We start from the raw sequence: 21,065 nt of genomic DNA, 5'->3' as shown, positions 1-21,065 counted from the left end.
TCGTACCTACATTAGTAGGGAAAACAGGGAGAGTGGGACGGAGCAGCCTGAGAGAGTTGCCAGACCCATGTCATTGTACCGCGTTCCTGCCGAAATCTACTTGCCGCCTTTACATAGGGGCTGTCTATGCTCAAATGGAGACGAAAGTGTTTCCCGGCGACAGGTCCCGGAACCCCTTGGTCACGACTCCGGGGAGGTGGTGAATGCGTGAGATAGGGCCACTGGCTGGGCCCCGAAAACTCTAAACCTAGCCAAAAAACTGGTGAGAAAGCGATACGCCAATGCCTTACTGTATAGAATCCAGAGATCCCATGAAAAGCCAAGTCCATGCGTTTCCAATTACCGACAAACGGTCTTCAGATGTAGTAGACCCTGAAGTGCGCATTAAGACGCTTAATCTTGTTCCCTTCAAAAAAAGGGAAAAAGCAGCCGTGCATGTGCTGGCAGGTGAGGTAACAGTTCGCGCGGGACTATCATTTTACCAAGGTTACAGCACTCTTATTAGGTATGAATATGCAAGACACGGACACAGAGGACGGCGGCGTGATCACTGCTGTTCATCAGTATACAAGGCATGCTAATACCTGATTGCCCGACTGACATCGCTACCGGGGACTCTACTCAGGAGGCCCGTGAGAGGGAGTCCATAGGCGGTCCTTCCATACCTGCCTATACTGCAAGGAGAATTGGTTCCTGAGAGTTGCTCCACGGAGGTAGCATGAGAAGTCATAATCCTTGTCACCTGATCTTGTGTTGATGTTTTTCCTCTTCTCTCGGTTTCCATTGGGAGCGGAGTACAGTCGTGTAAGTACTACGCACATCATGTCCTGTACACCACGAGCCCGATGGGCGCGCACAAGAGAAGGAGGGGGAGAGAGAGAAGGAGGGGGGGAGAGAGAAGGAGAGAAAAAGTAAGCCAGCCAGATAGATGCTCCGCGCATACAAGCTGCCTGCAAGGTTGAACAAGAGTCTCTAAATTTGGACCAACATAACAATAACCTGGAGGGAGCGCTCTCTCGCCCAAGTAAGACTGGTAGCGGGCACTTGCACCGCAAAAGCAATTAAGGCAAGAAAGCAACATGTTGAAGCGAGAGACAATGTAGGCGCAAGATGCACGTTGATTAGCCGACCCTCCGCATGCTTAGTGCCGTCTTATTCTGACATTTCCTGCTTAACTCATGTGAGTTGGCATCGCTGGCTGGCTCATCAGTACATACATGCAGTAAGCTGGCTGCTCGACAGGCAATGAAGCTCTCGAGATCAGGGCAGTGGACCCCCAGGATTTCTACCTATCATTTTGCATCCGTAACATGGAGAAAATGTGAGCATTGTCCTCTTATGCGTACCCGTACCTTATTTCTTTCTTCTGCCAATCTTTGCCTGCATGTTGTGCTCGTGTGTGGCCTACATACATACGTACAGGACGGATGTACTTTGGACTGAAGGATGGGACTGTACACATGCCACTCAACTCTCTGCCTATAGCTACATACTATAGCTGAATTTGCATAGTAACTTCCGCTCTGTCTCGTTTTCAGGCTGTGTGTACGCCCTCGGTCTCATTATCTCATATCAACAGCACCCTGCCACAGTTACCTCCCATCCCACCTTTGTTCAGTTGCTTGCAACGCTGGCCAGGTACATGGCTTGCCTGGATCCCCAAATGGGGAGAGACAGACAGAGACAGAGGTACTCTCTGTTGTCTGGTACTACAGGAAACACACTGGCCCGATTTCCCTCCCCCCATCGTGGCCAGTGGGAAGCAGACGCACGATGGAGAAGAAGAGGTTGCGCAGTGGCAGGGGGTCCCAGGGACAGGCTTCCCTGAAAGTCCATCAACGATGCGATGCGATGCAGGCCGGGCCCCGCCAGACAGGCCAGGCGAGATGCTGGTGGAGGAGGTACAGTAGAAGACAGGAAGAAATGCTAGTCGGCGCTTCGCTCTTTTGGGCCATCATCCCTGGCCCTCTTGTTCTAGTGTACCTTTTTTTACCCTCTCTTCCACTCAGGCACCCCCCTGCCGCCGTTACTTCAACCGCCAGCTGCTCCGTGCCACCCATTCAATCATTTCTCTCGTTCGACAACAATTACTGGACCCTCTCCTCCTGCCCCCCCAACCCTTAGACTAATCGGGATGCAGAGAGCGAGTCTACTACGCGTGGCTTGCTTTTCCTAGCGGTACTTCGGCTCTAGACTGTAGACTGGAGGTACCTTTTCGCCGGGGGATCAACGCGCCTGTACTTACTCGCTGCAGTACCGGGTCCCCTTCAGCTCATCCCATCCACCCATCAATTCTCACTGCAATTCATGGCTTTCACACCAGACTCCCTGCCGAATCGCAGGTACTGACTGACGCTGGATTGGCCGGCCCCATACAGCTTTCCGTCTGCTTCGCGCAACTCAACTCGCTCGCTGCAGATGCTGGCTGGTACTTAGACACACACGCGCATACGGCAGCACTCTCTTGTCTCTTGTCTCCCACTACCTTACCTGCCCTCTTCCTCTGACCACCCCGGTTCAAGTTCCCACCCCATATCTCTCTTCCACTCGGCCAGTTCAGAGTACCAGTCCGTGTGGGAAATCATTAAACAGCCCGGGTCGTCCTACTTCTCCGTCTTGACCCTTCTTCTAGTTCTGCTTCTTCTTGAACCTTCGCAAGAACTTCTCTCGAGACATTGCTCTCTTTTTCTTTTTCACCCCTCTCCCCCCCCTCCCCGTCTCCTGTGTTGTAGGCCTCTAATTACATCCTTCCAAGAGCCACGCACTCTGCACCACTCAGCCCATCTTGAGACGTTTCTATTCTCAACAGCACAACGAATCACCTTCCCCCCGATTTTACTCGGCACCACTCATCAGACGCAGATCGTTGTTGATTGTCGCTATAGACGAGTCCTTGGGAGAGATCCAACTTCTGGTCGTCCACTTTCCAGTGTGCACTTGCTTGCATCCACACTCTCACGACGCACGTCTACGTCCTGCAGCCCCTCCCGTCATAATAGCTCGACGCATAGTCGCATCGAGACGACGAAGACTTGTATAGGACCTTTGGGACCTCCCGTCTTTTTTCCACCCACGACGACTCTTGGACCTTGAAGGTTTCCACTGACTGCGCCTTACCATTCGCTTGAGGCAAATCGGTGCATCAGTACTCTCGTGCAAAATACATCCCGGCGGGCTGGACTCGACTGAAGTTAACACCAACTCACAAAATATTAGCAGCAGTCTATCAACACCACCGAAACTCTACCAGCGCCCGCTCCAACCCCACAAAGGCAGCGCCTCGGAGCTTCCCATTGACAGCAACGTTCAGTGGCATCTGTTACGCGTTATTGGCGCTGTTTCCGTGACTCCTTTTTTGTCCACCTAATAATTGTTTGACGCCTGTATCGATTCTCATCGCATTCCTCGGCAACCCGAAAAACGCTGTATAAGACGACTGGGCTCCTTTTTCCCCGTTACTCTGCTGCTGTGCTAGTACGGATTATGTACACACAACAGGCAGCTATGGCCGCCGCACCGCAAAAACCAGAGACGTTCATGTTGAGCACCGAGGCTCAGCAAGCATTACCACACGATGCTCAAGTAGCCCTGCAACAAGTCGATAACCGTGAGTGTGCCCTCTGAGCGACGCGATTAACTCCTATGTAGCTCCATGCTTACACAGCTTCAATAGTCAAATACTTCCTGATCTCGGCCCCTGTCGATTGGCAACCCGATCAATACATTCGGCGATTCCTTCTCCCCACCGGCGAGTATGTGTCCTGCGTGCTATGGAACAACCTGTTCCACATCTCCGGAACCGACATCGTTCGGTGCCTCTCCTTCCGTTTCCAGGCCTTCGGTCGCCCGGTCAAGAACTCAAAGAAGTTTGAGGAGGGTATTTTCTCAGATCTCCGGAATCTGAAGTCGGGAACAGACGCGTCGCTCGAGGAGCCCAAGAGCCCCTTCTTGGACTTCCTGTACAAGAACAACTGCATACGCACACAAAAGAAGCAAAAGGTGTTCTACTGGTATAGCGTACCACACGACCGCCTTTTCCTCGATGCCTTAGAACGCGACCTGAAGCGCGAGAAGATGGGACAAGAGGCCACCACCATGGCCGTCAGCGAACCTGCGCTGTCCTTCCAGTACGATTCTTCGCAGTCTTTGTACGAGCAGCTCACAAAGGCCCAGCAAGCCAACTCTTCCTCCTTCAATGCCCAGCAGGTGTCTTTTCCTCAGTCGCAGGCCCCATCACCAGTGATGAGGGCCATGGACTCGATGCCCCCGCCGCAAATGATGCCCCAGACGATGGCCCCTTTATCCGACGGATGGAAGCCATGGTCCAGTACCAAACCATGGCCATGGCCCCCCAGATGCCCCCTCAAGTTCAGCAGGTGGTTAAGCGAGAGCCTGACTACGCGCGTATGCAATACAACCAGAATGGTGTGCCGATCCAGAATCACCAGCGCCATGCTTCCATGCCGGCTTACGGTCTCGAGTACTCGCCCGCGCCGTCGTTCGTCTCATCTCACTACGAGGACTACAGCAACCGCGGTATCTCGTTCGAGCCCATCACCCCACCCCAGCAAGCTCTGGGCATGGGCGCCGAGCCTGCCTACATTGCCAACGAAGAGACCGGTCTCTACACTGCTATTCCCGATCACATGGCTGGAGTCAACGGTCTCAACGGCATGATTCAGCTGCCACCTTCCAACCTGGCTGGCCCCCAGTTCTCACGAGCCTATGGCGCTAACAACGTCTACTCCGTTATTGAGGGTTCTCCTACCTACAAGCAGAGGAGGCGGCGATCGTCGATCCCCCCTTCCATGTCGGCCATTGCTGCGGCCACTGCACAGGCACAGGCCGCCGCTCACCGTCCTTCGGACCTGAGGAGGTCCGTTTCTACCTCGGTAGGACCTGTCGCAGAGGGCGATGAGAACGAGAACTCGCCGCCCGGCCTGTCCTACAGCAACTCGGGAGTCTCTGTCCACAGCCAACATCACCACAAGGACATGGTCGACATGTCCCGACACGGAACTCCCCTGTCTACGGTTGAGGGCAGCCCTGCCATGAACCCCATGTCTTTGCAACACCAGGAATACGTCCACATGGGCCACGATGACATGCACGGTGAACGGGCAATGCATGCGAGCCACGGGGGTCACGGCGGTGCGGTTCGACGCGCTCGCTCGGCTACCGTTATGGAGCTTGGCCCGTACCCCCAGAAGTCGCATTCTTGCCCGATCCCGACGTGCGGACGCCTCTTCAAGCGCCTAGAGCACCTGAAGCGGTAAGACCAACCTTTTGCTTTTTACTATGTCATGTGTGTGATGCGCCGCGCATGTATCTGACCATTATATCTAGACACGTGAGAACACATACCCAAGAAAGACCCTACATCTGCCCATATTGTAGCAAGGCATTCTCCCGATCAGACAACCTAGCACAGTATGCTCCATACTTTTCCTTGTTGCTCTTTTTCATTTGTACGCTTGCTTCCTGTGATGAGTTACAATGTATTGTGCGAAAACGACGAGCGAGACAGATACCAGAGCGTCAACCCAAGCCACAACACAAGAGACACAGCAGCAAAAGCATCAATCACAGGAAGCAGCAATTTTATTCACATTGTACCTGGACTAACACTTGGGCCTTTACAGACACAAGCGAACCCATGATCGCGGTGAGGGCGGTGAGGGCAGCTTCAACCTCTCGGGCGAGGACGAGGAGGAGTACTCCGGCGAGGACCAGCTCGGTTCCCTCGAGGAGGCCTCGCCCAACTCGGACGCCGGCTACATCCCTGCCTCGCTCAACTCGGTCGCACATGATCCGGCCACCAGCATGCCGACGAGCACGAACATGTCTCACGCGCCTGCATTCAACAGCCTTCAGACCCTCAGCATGCCCATGACCATGAGCACGCCGACGGGCGCCATGATGTAAAAACCTTGGCGACTTTTTCCTATTATTAGCGGTATTGCATTATGAGATATACGCCTCTTCTTCGTTTGAAGGTTTATGATAGTCTTCATGAGCGAGGTCGGCATTAGGGTTCTTAGCGGGTTGGTTTGATCTCGGCATCTTGAGCTAGACTCCTGGAGTTTCTATGTTTTATCTGGGCGTGTGTGTTGGCCGGAGGCCTAACCGGCTCGGCATCTTCGGCTTTTTTGCTCTTTTTTTTTCAACAACTTCTTTTCTTTTCATATTTGGAAGTACTACTCTTTTTACCTTTTTAAGTACGTGTTGGGACGATCATACTTCTTCATTTCATATACGAGGATACCAAAATTCGAATTTTGATAGACCGGCGGCTGCCGAACAGGCGCGCACAGAGCGGGTGGGCTACGGAATCACAGATACGGGGGAAGAAAGCTGTCTGTGGGGGTGGAAACTCGTGCCCTGTATATATATAACCTTTGTTGTTTTTCCCCATACCGAACTACTACGGGTTTCATTTTCTTCTTTCTGTTTCCTGTTGATTGCGTTGATTGCGCAGGAGAGAGGAAGCGCGCAGGAATGTGCCCTCGAACAAACACGGAAGAGTCCGCGCGAATGACACCATTATGTGCGGGCTACAATCAACCTTGGCTTTTCACTCTGATATATGTCAGAGAGGTCCAGTCTGGAGTTACCAAACTAAACAAACTAAAAAAAAATGAAGAGATCAATGAACAATATCCATAAAGACCCTATCGTCGTGACCCGAAGTGTATATACTAGAACGAAACCTGTATACTTTTGAGGCTATCCATATACTTGGACATGCCCATTTAGACGTTCAACAAGAACCTGTAATGCGTCTTGGCCTGGTCTGTCGATCACTTTGCTAATGCACGTACGGAGTACTTGAGTGGCAACTGGACAAGTTTTATGTGTGTCCACGGACCTCCCATTCAAGGGAGTCATCTCATCGTTCGCTATCAGCTATTGGGTATATACAACTCTGAAGTGCACGCTCGTAGCTATCCGTCCAAAATACGTTTTATTCTTTTTGACAGCGGCGCCACCCTCCCTTTGCTCGTTCCTCTGTGGCCTTTCTGACATACCCTCGGACAGGGAGCGCTAGGGCAATAGAGTTGGCCTTGACAGGAGCCTTCAGTGACACGGGCGCGCCCACTCACCCGGTCCCATTAGGTAATTTACGGGCCCCATGTTAGCTGACATGCATTCGCTCAGGCCCATGAACTCAAATTGTTGGCGGCATTGTTGACTTTGTTTTGAAGGTTGGTGTCGTTTCAAGATGTCAATTTCAATCTCTCAAGTCGTCTCATCTCATCTCCTCCGCTTCTTGCCACCCCCTCTGCCACCCCGGCCGCCACCGCCGCCCGACCCCTCAATCTCCCGGATATCCTTCTTGCTCAGCTGCAGCAGACCGTTGCGCAGCTTGCCGACGGCGGGCGCATCGACGGCGGCCTCGCGCTTCCGACTACCCCCACCACCACTGGCGGACGACGACTTGGAATTCTTGCCCTTGAGGCCGGTCCAGCCCTCGTGCACGCCCGCCGTCGCGCGCTCCAGCACGATGCCGTTCTCGCGCGCCTCGCGCCGCCGCCTGTCCTCGCGCCGCTCGGCCGCCGCGATGATGCCCTTGCGGTGGGACATGGGCATCTTGGCCTGCTTGTAGATGCTGTCCTTGGACCCCAGGGCCGCGAGCCGGAGGTCCGTCGCCTTGTGCCGGTTGCGGCCCTCGTGCTGCGTCCCGGAACTGGCGGCGCCCGCCGAGCCGAAATTGGAGCTGAACAGGTGCGATTCCGTCAGGAGGCGCTGCAGGGCCAGGTCGTCCCTCAATAAGGTCGTCGTGTCTTCGTCCGCGGCCTTTTTGCTGCTTTGTTGCTTGGTGGCGGGCTGGACGGTGGTAGTTGGGAGGGCGCTGGGGACGCGGGAGGAGAGGTAGGCGCGCTCGGCTTTGCGGAGGGTGGGGTCGGAGGAGGTTGGGTTGGTGATGGTGGTGTGTTCTACCACCTCGATTTGCGGTGTTGTATTATTTGTCGCTGCTGCTGTTGTTGTGTCTTCGTCGCCGGATAGTCCGCCCCATTCATCCTCGTCGTCTTCGTCGCTGTCCGATGCGGAGTCCCCATTGCTATCCTCGTCGCCAGATTCGTCGTCTGATCTCTCGTCCTCGACCTCGCCATCCCCGTCGGCAGCTTCCTTCTTCGTATCCGTAGTCGGCGTTATGGGCTCGTATTGCGCTTCGAAGAATTTCCGGAGCTTTTCTTGTGCGGCCGCTATTTCGGCTGGGTCTTTTTCTGCGCGGCGCGATTTGCGCTTTCCCAATACAGAAGTCATTTTTTTAGACTGTCGAAGTAATAAATGTGTGTATATGATGGGGAAACTAGAATTGACCAGAGACTGGTCTCTTTCTCGAAGGTCTGATAATTGGTCAAGAAAAGATGATCTTGTCTCGAATCGTTAATTTTTTTGAAAGTCCATTCACAGCCTTGCAATAGCCACACTTGATCGACAAGTCTGGCCAATTAAAGCCTACAGATAAGCTATCGGTCCCTGACAAGCCACATCTACAAGGGGGTCTCAGCTATCAATTCCACCCCGCCTCAGCCTCGGGTAGCTTCAGCTCCAGCAAGAGCTTCATCATCCAACCCCACCATGAACTTTTATTATTACCCATTCCGTTGTCACGAGCATACACGGTAGTATACTACTCAGCCAACGACAACAAGAACAACAAGCCAAAATGACCAAATTCCGGCCCTGCATCGACCTGCACGCGGGCCAGGTCAAGCAGATCGTCGGCGGCACCCTGGACAGCTCGACGGACGCGCTGCGGACCAACCATGTGTCGCTCGAGCCCGCCGGCCACTTCGCCCGCCTGTACCGGGACCACGGCCTGCGGGGCGGGCACGTCATCATGCTGGGCCCCAAGAACGACGCGGCCGCGACCGAGGCGCTCGCTGCCTGGCCGGGCGGCCTGCAGGTCGGGGGCGGCATTAACGACGGGAACGCGCGGGGGTGGGTTGAGAAGGGGGCTGAGAAGGTAGGTGGTGGGGTTTTGATCTGTTACTTTGACTTTTCTTCGACCTGGAGCTGACCGTCCGGTTGCTCAGTAGGTTATAGTCACATCGTTCCTCTTCCCCGAGGGCCAGTTTAGCCAGGAGCGCCTCGACGCCGTCCTGCGGTCGCTGGACGGCGATAAGCAGAAGCTGGTCATCGACCTCAGCTGTCGCCGGCGCGGCGACGATCGCTGGGTTGTCGCCATGAACAAGTGGCAGACCATCACGGATATGGAAGTGAACCAAGGTGAGTGAGCCTCGCGTAATTTCATGTGTCCCACCCCCTTTTACTGCCACCCATCTATCTATCCCTTTCTTAACTCCCCTCCCTTGAGTCGGTTGTGTCGCACCCCAACTGGTGCTTGCCACGAACGATAAGAATGGACTTCTCTTGCGCCCAACCAAAAACTTGACCCATCAACCAAACCAACCCCTGCTGATTGGGATATGGATCTGATACACATGAAGGAACCATCAAACAGCTCGAGCCCTACTGCTCCGAGTTCCTGATCCACGCCGCGGACAACGAGGGCCTGCAGAAGGGCATCGACGAGGCCCTGGTCCGGCGCCTGGCCGAGTGGTGCAGCATCCCCGTCACGTACGCCGGCGGCGGCCGCCACCTCGAGGACCTGGACCTCGTCGCGCAGCTGAGCGGCGGCAAGGTCGACCTAACCATCGGCAGCGCCCTCGACTGCTTCGGCGGGAGCGGCGTCAAGTTCGAGGACTGCGTGGCCTGGAACAGCAAGTCGTCCTAGTTGAAAAAGCATAATCCCTTCTTCGGTGCAATAGGATGGGTTAAGATGCTGCCGGATCCATCTTCTTGCTACATATATATAGTCTTCCTAGCCCAGCCAGCCACCCAGCTAGGCTTACGAGGAGAGAGTCATCCAACTTGGTTGACCTTTCACTTGAAGGCCTATGCCAGCTCGATTATCCGAGAATTGCCTGGCTCCGTCGGAGAGTAGCTCGGGATAAGAAAAAGACAGAGTGTGAAGAGGGATGTATGAAGAAGTAAAACCTTCCTGGTTATTCAGAGAGAAAACGGGTGGGTGCACGTAAACTCACCCCGGACGAGTGTACTTGTAACCTTAGCATCTTTCACACATGTCATTGACGGTCTGGGTATACTATAGTCTGCATTTTAGAAGTTTAGACTCGGGGAATGTTCTGGTAGATGCATGGCTGGGGCAAATAGGTGTCCAACGCGACTCGCTGCTTACGGCTGACAGTGAGCATTTCACAATCATAAGTGAACATGGACTCGACAGTGGATGTTCCGCAAGTCAGGCAGGCTATGAATTATGCGAGATGCTAGCCTAGTCATCAGCAGATTCCACAAGCAAAAAACAAACCCAATCGAAAGCATACCGCCATCCTGAACGCCAGCTGTTGTGTCCTTCCCAGAATACAGTTCAGTTCCCGCTTTTTGGAGAGAGAGCCTTCCCCCCTAACCATTTCAGCCGCCTGCTTCTCATTTCTTGGCCTTCTTCTTCTTGGGCTGCTCCTCCACTTCTTCCTCCTCGGCGTCGTCCATCTCCTCGTCCTCGTCCTTCTCGTCGACGTCGCTTTCGCCGTCGCCCGAGCCATCGGACTCGTGGTTGGAGTCGAACTCCTCGGCGACGTCGCTCTCGGAATCCGCGTCAAAGTCCTCGTCCAGACTCTCCTCGTCCTCGTCGGCCGAGCCGCGGTCCGCGCGGTTGCCCACGACTTCCTCCTCCGAGTCGTCCATCATGGCCTCCTCGCGGATGGCCGCGGCCAGCATCTTGGCATCCTCGTCGATCTCGTTCTTAACACGCAGGCCCTTGAGTTTGAAGAAGTCCTCAAGTGCCTTAAGATCCTCACGATTAATGTTGTTGAACTGGTTGGAGCCGGCACCGTTCTTCAGGTGGACAGTGATATCGAACGTCGACAAGGTCGAGACGGCGCCACCGACTCGTGAAAACGTAATGCTAGCCGTGTTTTCGTACGAGATGTAGGTGGCGGGCTTGGGCACGAACATGAAAGCCTTCTCCAGGCAGTAGAGGAAGCCCTCGCTGGCCTTGATGAAGCACTTGATACCGACCTGCTGTCGGTGTGTTTGGAAGTCCTTGGCAGGAGAAAGAATCTTCTTGCCAGCCAGACCCTTGAAACAGTAGGTAATGACTTGATGCAGGGGTTGTTCGTAATGAGACTGGAGCTTGTCCTTGTAGGTTTCGTTGAGCTTGTCGTCCGTAAGGTTGAGGTCGATGGTCACCTCCTCGTCCTTCTTGCACTGCATGACCAAGAAGGGGTAGCGTGTTTGACCCTGGCGCAGGGGAGGGTCCAGACCGATACAAAGCATGCAGTGAAGCTCATCAGGCTTGGGAAGCACCATAAACTTCTTGATGGCATCATACTGGATCTTGTAGTCGTAAGTCTTACCACGCAAGCGGAAGGAAGACTCGTACATATCGATATCGAAACGACCTCTGGGGGTAAGGTGAAGGACCTCGAGGAAGGTGGCAATGGCGTCTCCAGCCGTTTCGCCAATCTCAGCCTTGTCGATAAGGGTTTCGTAGAAGAGGGTGGCGGCGTTCTTTTCCTCCTGATCGACATCGCTGCCGGCATCCTCTCCCTCGGTCTCCTTGCGAGTCGCCGTTCCGGGAATGTAAAAGCGCATCTCGACCAACTGATCCTTGCCGGCTCCCGACTTCTTGCCACGGCCTCTGGCACCGCCCAGGTGACCATTAGTGCCCGTGTCGGCTTGATCTGAAGCAGCGAATTCTATCGCCACCTCGTTACGACCAGCCAGGTTGGTGTTGGAGACCTCAGAGTAGGGGATCTCGAAGTCGGGGCGGTTCTGGACATTGAAGACCAGCTCGGCCTTGGTGAACTCGGTCTTGCTCAATTCCATCCTCTCAGAGCATGTTCCTTGGTCTCTAGGTTTGTGCTGTACCAGTTCTTGAAGACCTTGTCCAGCCGGGACTTGTCCTCCTCTTGGAAACCGTCGAGGTGGATGACCTCGGAGGATCGCTTGAGAATCTTGACTTCGTAGCCCTTGGCGGCGCGACTCCATTGTGCGCTCGCGATATCGCCTCGGTCGAGAGTGAAGGTGTTGCCGCCAGCTGAAGGTTTCCAACCCAGACCGTTCTCGGCGAATCTGCATTTGCCGTGCTCCTTGGACAGGTCCAAGTAGATATTGTCGAAACTCTCGATGGCGGACATATTGGGCAATTGTAACAGTCTTTATGGGCAGTTGGTGCTGAAAATCAGGCCTCACACCGCAAACCGCAACCTTGAGAAAGAAGAACAATTAGCTGGGAAGGGTGAAACTTTCAATCAGGCTTGGCAGGCAGCAGTTGGTACGAAATTGGGGTAGGAGAGAACTTGACTTTCGCGCGCGGCTGGCCTCTGAAAGAGAAAGTACTTACTGAGAGTTCTGACCGACGCGACAAGCACCACGCCTTCCTAGGTACAGCTAAAACTTGCCTTCCTGCCGTGCAGCTTTTCGCGTCAATTGGCCCACGCTATTACCTAAGCCACTGAAGAGTTGTACAGCAGTGCACATTTAATGCTGGAGTAGGTACTTTAGGTAGGGAGTAATGTAAAAGTACCCCCAACCCACTAAAAGACCAGTGGGAGGCAGCGCTGCAAGTCAACTAAGGTTAAGTCAACTGGAACCACTGGGCCACCCCCATCGGTCTTTGTCTCCAGGAGATCGACGTATGTCAGTACTGAAGTTGATGAGGCGCAGCTGGGCCAGTCTAGTTTCAGGGTTCAAGTTATCCAGTTCAACATTATTGCATCCGCCTTTGCATTGCATTGTGTTGCATTTCATCTTTCTGGAAAGGAGCTTCGCTTCCCCCCTCCCTCTCTCCCCCTATACTACTACAGTGAGCCTTTGGGCGCTTTATTCTGTATTCTTTTCATTCTTAATCTAGTTCTTCCCTGTACCATCATACCCCCTTGCCGCTTAACGCGCCTCAGCCGTCATCATCATGTCCGGTCGCTTCGTGCGAGCTTCCAAATATCGTGCGTCTGTCCTCTCTCTGCCCCCTTCGCATCTCCTGTCTCGGCGTGAGCATATGCGACCCGAGCAAGCGAGCAAGCAAGCAAAACCCACGACAAAATTGCCTATCCTAACAACTCTCTCCCTTGCGCAGGCCACGTCTTTGGCAAGTCTACGCGGAAGGAATTCTGCTACGACAACCTCCGTATCAGTCGCAATGCCTGGGACACCAACTTGATCAAGGTCCGTAGTTCATACCCGACAAGATTGCGCTTTGCTTTGCACGCCCTGCTGACGCCTACGTACCTGTCGCCTAGGCCAACCCCGAGTACCTCTCAGTCAATTGGGAAGCCAGCGGCGGAGGCGCCTTTGCTGTCATTCCTCTGAACGAGAAGGGCAAGGTCCCTGAATTAATCCCCCTATTCCGCGGCCACACCTCGGCTGTCCTCGATACCGACTGGTGCGCACGCGACCACCCAACACTTCCCCTTCTTGCGACGGGCACGCCCCTCTGACACACAAGCTGTATAGGAACCCCTTCAATGACCGGATTGTTGCCTCGGCCTCCGACGATGGTAAGGTCATGATATGGGAGGTCCCCCGGACTTCACCCTCTTCACCGACGCCGAAGAGCCCGCCGACGTCTCCCCCGTGGCCAAGTTCGGCGGCCATTCGCGCAAGGTCGGCCAGGTTCTCTTCAACCCAGCCGCCGAGAACATCCTGGCGTCCGCATCTGGCGATCTGACCATCAAGCTGTGGGATATCAACGCAGGGTCCGCCCCGCTCAGCCTGAAACACCCCGACATTGTCCAGTCCCTGTCATGGAATGCCTCCGGTTCCATGCTTGTCACTACCTCGCGAGACAAGAAGGTGCGTGTGTGGGATGCCCGACAAGAGAGGCCGGCATCGGAACATTCAGGTCACGAGGGAGCCAAGAACAGTCGAGTCGTATGGTTGGGCGAACAGAACCGATTCGCTACCACCGGTTTCTCCAAAATGAGCGATCGTCAACTGGCTCTCTGGGAACCCGGTAACACCTCCCCTATCGGAGGCTTCCACACCCTGGACAGCATTTCTGGTGTCTGCATGCCTTTCTGGGACGACAGCTGCCACTGCCTGTACTTGGCTGGCAAGGGGTAAGTCGACTATAGGAACCCAAGTCACCGGAAGTAACACGCGAACGGCTAACGTGATATCACAGTGATGGCAACATTCGCTACTTCGAGTACGAGAACGACAAATTCGAGTTCTTGTCCGAGTACAAGTCTGGTGATCCCCAAAGAGGCCTCGCCTTCTTGCCTAAGCGTGGCGTCAATGCGAGTATACCCGTCCCCTTTAGCATTGTTGCGCCTGGCTGACCGTATATCAGGTGCACGAGAATGAGGTCATGAGGGCATTCAAGACCGTCAACGATTCGTACATCGAGCCCATCTCCTTCACCGTACCGCGACGCGCCGAAACCTTCCAGTCCGACATCTTCCCCCGGCGGTCGGCCTGAAGCCGGCGATGAGCACGCAGGAGTGGCTCTCGGGCAAGGAAGCCCTGCCGCCCAAGATCAACTTTGAGGACATCTACGAGGGCAACGCACCTTCCGAGGTTCCCGCCGATTTCAAGTCCACCCCCGCCCCCGCCCCCGCTCCTGCGCCGGCCCCGGCCCCGGCGGCTGCACGCTCCCCGCCTCCCTCGATGCGGGACCAGGGCCAGTCCATCGCCGCTATGGCCTCCAAGTACGAAGACGACGACGCGGCCGATGATGACGAGACGAGCAGCTTCGAGGAGATTTCTAAGCCCGTCTCATCACGGAAACCCGTCTCTCCCACCAAGACGACCTCGGCCCCGCTTCCGAAACCCGCCGCCTTTGCCTCCTCTTCTTCTCCCGCCCTGAAGTTGCCCACCGTCACATCCCCATCCACGTTTAGTCCTACTACCGCTTCTGCTCCCGCGCAGTCTTCTTCTTCCAGCAACACCAACACTTCCACTCCCGCCGACGTGCAAAACACCCTCGTGGAGATCAAGCAGTTGCTTCAGAACCAGACCCAGATGATCAGCTCCCAAGGGCAGCAGATCGTCGTGCTGACGGGCGAGGTCGACAGTCTCAAGAAGCGCGTGGGTTCGGGCACCCAGGACCAGAGCGAGCGGATCCGCCAACTGGAGCTGGAGCTCGAATCGCTCCGTCCATAAAGAACACAACCTAGACAGTATAACAGGCCCGACAACAAACGGAAACAACCCATGGACCCTTCAGACCCGTGAAAGGAGAATATACCATAATCACATGGGTATTGGATGGGAGGGGATCCGTAGTAGTAGCAGCAGCAGCAGCAGCAGCAGCAGTAGTAGTAGTAGTAGTAGTAGTAGTAGTAGTGGTGGTGGTGGTAGTAGTAGTGGGGTATTCATATGACCGATTAGCCCGACTGAATCATAGAGGGTAGTGAAGGGCTAGACAGATAGCTGAAGTAGTTGCGGGGAGGAGGATGGATGAATGGATAGATGGTGGTTTTTGTGTATGTGGATGATGGTTGATGGAAGATGGAAAGTGTGCTGCTTTACTTCTTTCTTCTTGTGTATCCCCCTCGACATGCTGGCGTCATGACTATGGTTTAGAAAAGCATGCATGATAGATTGCGAAAGAACAGGCAAGGCAGAAGAGCTCAATACATGTAGAAGATTATGTTCATTTTACATTACCAGTCACTCTTACGATTGTTTGACAGTTACAGGAACAAGCATTCACATAATTGTCGTCGCTTAGGCATACTAAGTTGATGTAAGTATTATTTTTATTATACTCGATACACAAGACAACACATATAAAAAACGACTTCGCAAATCCAGACACCGGACCGCTAAACCGTTGAATGTGACGAACTCCGACTCCCCAAGCCCCTGAAAAAGCAAGACACACGCACTCAAACACAATGGATACGTATTCCCCCTGAACACACACATTGCTCTCTCACTCTGAACTAGCGTTCGTTTCTCTCATGTCTTCTTTCTTCGCATCTTCTCATCGCAGTCTTTCTCTCCTTGTTCACATAATGACGAAAATGAATATTTACGTTACTCGAGAACGAAAATGTCCAGTCTGTTCATCCAAAATGGTAGATGTGGTGGTCCTGGTGAGCCGCTGTAGAAGCACTCGAGGCCAAAGAACAAGGAAAATGGCCATGTAAGGACTCTGTACACCACTCCGGAATTGATCAGAAACGAACAGATGCAAGCATTCTGATGCGATTCGTTTTGATAGCAACGGGGTTTGGTAACCTGACAGCCCAGCAGCCCCAGGAAGACTTGAGTGAACAAGCCATTAATAGATTACGCTGAAGTAGTGAAGGGGTAAGGTCCTAGATGTCCTTGTCGGAGAGGGAACCATGGTACAGGAACCAATGAAGTCATAACGCCGAGTATGTATCATTAGGTCGTAGGGTCATTAATGGCGTTTGGCGTATGGCGTATGGCGTATTACTTCGTTCCTCATATGCCCCCTTCAGGAGCATATCGTAATGCTTGGCTCGGAACCGGCTATGAGTAATTGTTGCTTTGGGCACAGCCCAGAACTCTTTCACATGGCCATGCTCTTAGACTTGGAATGGACTCTTCGCCCCTCAGCCTTCTTGCGGAGTGCCTCTTCCCGCTTAAGGACGAGTTCACACCACTTTCGGCGGTTCCCTCCGTGCATGGTGTCGTCTTCGACGCCTTCGCGACCGACAACATCACCCAGGACCTTCATCCAGCCTTCCTTGTCTTCAGCCGTGTCAGCGTAGAAGTCGATGACCTCGCCATTGTTGAATCGGACCCGGAAGCCTTCTTCAACGAACATGTAGCCTTCCTCCTCCTCGGCGAAGGCAGAGCGGCGGCGCCTACCACCCTTGCCAGTGGTATCTGGCTGTGTTAGTTGCCGGCGGTCGTCAATGATGCGTTTGGCATTGGACAGATTGATGGTTGCCCGAGGTTGACGAGTGGCTTCGTGGTAAGCAGTGAGCTTGGTCCCAACGAGCTTGAAGTAACGGCGACGCCAGTACTATGCATGGGTTAGTTGTTTTCTTCTAGAGCCATAGTCGGGTTCAACTTACAGGACAATCTCCACCCTGTTGACTGAGAGGGCCTTCCCAGTTTCTGCTAAGTCTCTCCTCGCTAGCCTTCAGTTCGCGAATGGCAGAGTTCATACTCTTGGGCATGTCCTCGTCGGTAGACCCCTTGGCCCGAGGTACGAAGAGAAGCTGAACCTCGAGTTTTCCAATCTTGTAAGGGGCACGGCGTACAACAGAGTTGCTGGGTCCGCCACGCTTGCTCTTCACGCTGCTGGCAAAGCCAGCTTCCTCGACAGCCCACTCATTGAAAGCGGCAATCTCTACCAGGTAAGGTCGACCATAGCAGCGGGACTCGTGCTCCTTGAGACAGACATAAGAGCGAGCAAAGCTTCCATCATCGGCAGCCAAGGGAGACATTAGGTCCCAGGCCGTAGGCGCAACCTTGCGTTGCCGAGAAGCGGCATCGCGTTGTGCTTGGGCAAAAGCCTCCTCTTCAGCGCGCATGCGAGCTTCCATCTCCTTCCGCTTCTTGGGGCTGGCAAAGACACGAGAAAAGGTCGACGTCTTAGGCTTCGACATCTTAGTCGGTGAGGCGGGCAACCGCTGGGGCTCTGGTGGCTTCTCGAGCTTCACGTTCAGTGTCAATTGGAACTCGAGATCATTAGGAACAACCAGTTCAAACTCCTGCCCAATGGGGGCATTGCGTGCAAGTTCAAGCCAAGCAGTTGTTACACAGTGAACACCATTGTCGAGGGTGAGGCTGAACCACGTTCGTTCATCTGCTTCTCGTCAGTAAAATGGCTATGCTCTCGACATTCAATGGATACATACTTCTGGGCAGAGGAAGGTCAAGGTCCTTCACTCCCATGACCTTGACAAAAAGACGGCCACGCTCTCCGCATTCTTCTGTTGCCAGTTCAGGGTGAGCAGCATCTTCCTCGGGTACGTTGTTGAGAGCCGTGGTGGCGTTGCTTTCTTGTCCCGGCATTGGGGGGACTGGGCCGTTCATGCTGGGGGTCTGTTCTTCCTCGTGCTTCGTTGCCGTGGTCTGCCATTCCATGGCTCAACTGTCCAGGATTGGGGACGGGCAGTCTGTTTCACAGGTGAGTTGCCAGCAGATCGAGTAGCATCGCGGGCATCTTCTGATTGCTTGTCGCTAGCAGTGACGACTTTGGTGTTCTGTCGCATGAGGTATCCTCTCTGTGTACGGTTGGTAATGTTAGCATTGAGATGCGCTTCATCTGATAACTTGCGACCAGGTGTGCGACCGGGGTTTCTGTCAGTTGCCACAACCGTCTTCTGAGTTCTAGACGCTTGTCTAGTAGGGCTGTTACTTGCAGCCAGAAACTCGTACTCAAAGAAATTTTGTTGGAGCTGAACCTTTTGTTGTTCGATGACCCTTTCGAAATCCTGGTCAAGGCTAAGACCCAAGTCAAGATCCAAAGTCAGGCTACGCTTCTTAAAGCTGGGGTGACGCTCGACGAAGTCGTCCTCCTCTTCATTGCCCTCCGCGTTGCCGGCCTTTTCTTCACCCTGGTCTGTCGACGAGCGGCTCTTATGGCGCGTAGGGATAGGCGGGATTATGGGAGGTACCTCGCGGCTCACATGCCGACGAGCTTCCCGCATAGCAGCGAGATCCGCGGGCGTGGCTGAAGGTCGAGTCTTGAGTTTGGAACCTGAGGCGCTCTTGATCGTGGCTACACGCTCTGGAACTTCAGGCGACTCGAGAGGCTCATCTGGCATCTCTTCTTCCTCTTCCTCCTCCTCGTCTTCGGTGTACTCATCTTCGGAGACAGGGTGATGAATGACAGATTCGGGAGTGCCTGGTTCTTCAATCTCTTCTTCTTCTTCGGGCTCTCCCCATCCTGAACCGTCATAATCAGCCTTAGATCCCCATCCAGAGCCGTCATAGTCAGCCTTAGGCAGTGATCGCTCTGGAGTTGCAGGCGGCGCTGCGAGTCAGCTCCAGCTTCAGCTTTGGCCTCAGCCTCAGCTTCTGCCTCGGCATCTGCGTCTTCCGTAGCGTGGCTTTCAGTGTAGCTGGAGGCATCGTCATCATCTTCTATCTCTTGGCTTTCAGCGTAAGAAAAGGCATCGTCTTCTTGATCCGGCTTGTGATCTTCAGTATCGAGATCTTCATTTGGCTTGTGGCTTTCAGTGTAGGTGAAAGCATGGGCTTCCTTGGGCTTCGGAAGCATGTAGGACTGAAGACTTCTAGTAAATTCATTCTCCTGTTTATTGCCGTTCACCTGGGGAAGGGTGGCACTGAAGTTGGTAATGCCAGACTCGGTGGCCGGACTGAGCTTCTCGCCTGTACTGCCTGCGCGAGGGGTCATGACTGAGTCCTCGTCATCTTCCTGCTGGGGTTTTTGGGCCTCATCAGAATAGTGGCTCTCACTGTCGTCGTCCTTGACAGTGTCATCAATCTCAGACTGGTCGTCTTCTGATCTCTGGTAAAGATCGTAGACATCACTCTTCTCGTCTTCTGTCCCGTTAAGAACCACACTGGATTCGCTTTCTTCAGCCACGTCCTCAAAGACCGACTCCTCGATACTATCGATCGGAACATCGGGGTTGAAAGGTAGCTGGCGCTCAGGGCTGGAGGGCGCCGGAGACGAGTTGAAGTGATAGTCAGAGTCTCGCTCGAAAGCTTTGTTTCCATTGACACGCTGAAGAATGGACTGGCGGGAGATACTGGGAAGCTGGTAGTCCATATCCAAACCAGAGATGTCACCGACGGTGTCATCCTCTTCGCCTGCCTCTGACTCAGCAACCTCGTTGCCCTCATTGTCTTCGTGGTCTTCGTTGTCTTCCTGGTCCTCTGGTGTAGGGCTCTCGACTCTATCGCGAGGACCTGCACGCCGCATTCGTCTCTCTCGTTGCTGTTCTGCGAACGACTTTATGGGATCAGTCGAGATAGCCTTGGGGCTGGTGTCCTCAGAGAGCATCATGAGCTTCAATCGCTCTTCCAAAGACATCTTGGTGTTGCCAATGTTCTGCATTTCGGACTTGCTTGTCGCAGCCGGTGGCGGCGTAGGGAGGTCCCGACGGGGGCTTCCTAGCATGCGCTCCGCGGTGGCGGACAGGCCATTTGAGGAGTTTGATTGAGTGCGGACGTGACCCATGCCTGGTAAAGGAGGCAGCGGGCGGTGTTCACCGCTCGATGCAGTGGAGTCAGTACGGCCATGGCCATGTTGTGGTCTAGCAGTCTCCGCTGGAGAAGGAAGCCCCTTCGGGTAGAGGACTGTTTTCGTATTTTTCCTCACGGTTATCTCCACGCCACTCATCGGGTCCAACCACAGGTGTCTTATCTGTGTCTTCAAGAGTGGCATCGAAACTATCATCCTGGAGATCGCCCTCGTCCCGGTAGAGGCCATAAGCGTCCTCATCGTCCTCTTCCGAGTCGTAGCTGCCTTCTCTCGAGTTTGTGCCGATTGAAGACAGATCTGGCGTCGCCATCTCATACTCGTTGATCTGTGGAGGACCATTGTCGAATGTGACGCTCTTCATGTTCCGGTTGAGGGTCTTGCCCCAAGGAAGATCGTCATCTTCCAGTATAGTCTCACCAAAGTAGTTGGTTGGTTGGGAGTCATGACTGCTCTTGAATCGGGAGTTGGAAAGTGAAGATTTCATAGGAGAGACCTGATCCTTGCTAGGACTGCGGGGGCTCAGAGGTGTCGGACTTCCAATGGTCATGGGATTGACGATGGACCTCCCCGGGCTATAGAGCGAAATGCTTGACGCGCTGTCACTACGACCATGGGTTGAGCGAAACCCGCCCGCCGGCGTGCTAACATAGGCACTGTTTGTTACCTTGGCGAGAGGTCGCTCGATGGTGGGTATCCGTGTCGGGTCGTATTCTTGTTTCTGCTCCCGTGCGAACATGGTACTATTCTTGACACGGGAAGCCTTCTGTAGGCGCTCAATAGAGGAGCGTCGGGTAGGGGAGGGTGTGCCTCCTCCGCCATAAAGATCATTCTCTTGGGTGCTGATGCGACTCTGCCAGAAGAGGTGAGGAGAACTAGTGCTGTCTAGCGGTGAGGACTGGAATGGCGATGAATCGGTATTGAGGGTCAT

The 21,065-nt window shown here is 54.1% G+C and overlaps 6 protein-coding genes across 6 annotated transcripts; 3 read left to right on the top strand and 3 right to left on the bottom strand.

The window, feature by feature from the left end:
* Positions 1 to 3,504: 3,504 nt before the first annotated feature.
* PG994_003837 (STE like transcription factor) lies at positions 3,505 to 5,925 on the top strand (the record flags this gene model as incomplete). The annotated part of the gene is made up of 5 exons (XM_066855246.1): positions 3,505 to 3,607; positions 3,665 to 4,127; positions 4,178 to 5,272; positions 5,347 to 5,430; positions 5,643 to 5,925. 5 exons carry the CDS (start codon positions 3,505 to 3,507, stop codon positions 5,923 to 5,925), a joined length of 2,028 nt encoding a protein of 675 aa, XP_066719524.1.
* Positions 5,926 to 7,254: 1,329 nt separating this feature from the next.
* On the bottom strand, positions 7,255 to 8,268 carry PG994_003836 (uncharacterized protein; the record flags this gene model as incomplete). Its single annotated transcript, XM_066855245.1, has 1 exon — positions 7,255 to 8,268. One exon carries the CDS (start codon positions 8,266 to 8,268, stop codon positions 7,255 to 7,257), a length of 1,014 nt encoding a protein of 337 aa, XP_066719523.1.
* Positions 8,269 to 8,674: 406 nt separating this feature from the next.
* PG994_003835 (uncharacterized protein) lies at positions 8,675 to 9,745 on the top strand (the record flags this gene model as incomplete). The annotated part of the gene is made up of 3 exons (XM_066855244.1): positions 8,675 to 8,974; positions 9,048 to 9,237; positions 9,459 to 9,745. The coding sequence occupies 3 exons, from the start codon at positions 8,675 to 8,677 to the stop codon at positions 9,743 to 9,745; spliced, it is 777 nt and encodes a 258-aa protein (XP_066719522.1).
* A 716-nt stretch (positions 9,746 to 10,461) lies between these two features.
* On the bottom strand, positions 10,462 to 12,173 carry PG994_003834 (POB3-like protein; the record flags this gene model as incomplete). Its single annotated transcript, XM_066855243.1, has 2 exons — positions 10,462 to 11,863; positions 11,905 to 12,173. 2 exons carry the CDS (start codon positions 12,171 to 12,173, stop codon positions 10,462 to 10,464), a joined length of 1,671 nt encoding a protein of 556 aa, XP_066719521.1.
* A 773-nt stretch (positions 12,174 to 12,946) lies between these two features.
* PG994_003833 (uncharacterized protein) lies at positions 12,947 to 15,138 on the top strand (the record flags this gene model as incomplete). The annotated part of the gene is made up of 8 exons (XM_066855242.1): positions 12,947 to 12,980; positions 13,112 to 13,200; positions 13,275 to 13,417; positions 13,489 to 13,532; positions 13,589 to 14,093; positions 14,159 to 14,285; positions 14,327 to 14,445; positions 14,469 to 15,138. The coding sequence occupies 8 exons, from the start codon at positions 12,947 to 12,949 to the stop codon at positions 15,136 to 15,138; spliced, it is 1,731 nt and encodes a 576-aa protein (XP_066719520.1).
* A 1,381-nt stretch (positions 15,139 to 16,519) lies between these two features.
* PG994_003832 (GTP binding protein) lies at positions 16,520 to 21,065 on the bottom strand (the record flags this gene model as incomplete). Its single annotated transcript, XM_066855241.1, has 6 exons — positions 16,520 to 16,978; positions 17,031 to 17,767; positions 17,820 to 18,036; positions 18,090 to 18,940; positions 19,201 to 20,202; positions 20,255 to 21,065. 6 exons carry the CDS (start codon positions 21,063 to 21,065, stop codon positions 16,520 to 16,522), a joined length of 4,077 nt encoding a protein of 1,358 aa, XP_066719519.1.

Source organism: Apiospora phragmitis (assembly GCF_038363925.1).
Source record: "Apiospora phragmitis strain CBS 135458 chromosome Unknown utg000004l:1.0-3135199.0:1.0-3139288.0, whole genome shotgun sequence".
In the NCBI taxonomy this organism is placed as follows: domain Eukaryota; kingdom Fungi; phylum Ascomycota; class Sordariomycetes; order Amphisphaeriales; family Apiosporaceae; genus Apiospora; species Apiospora phragmitis.
This window is presented reverse-complemented; position numbering and strand designations above follow the sequence as displayed.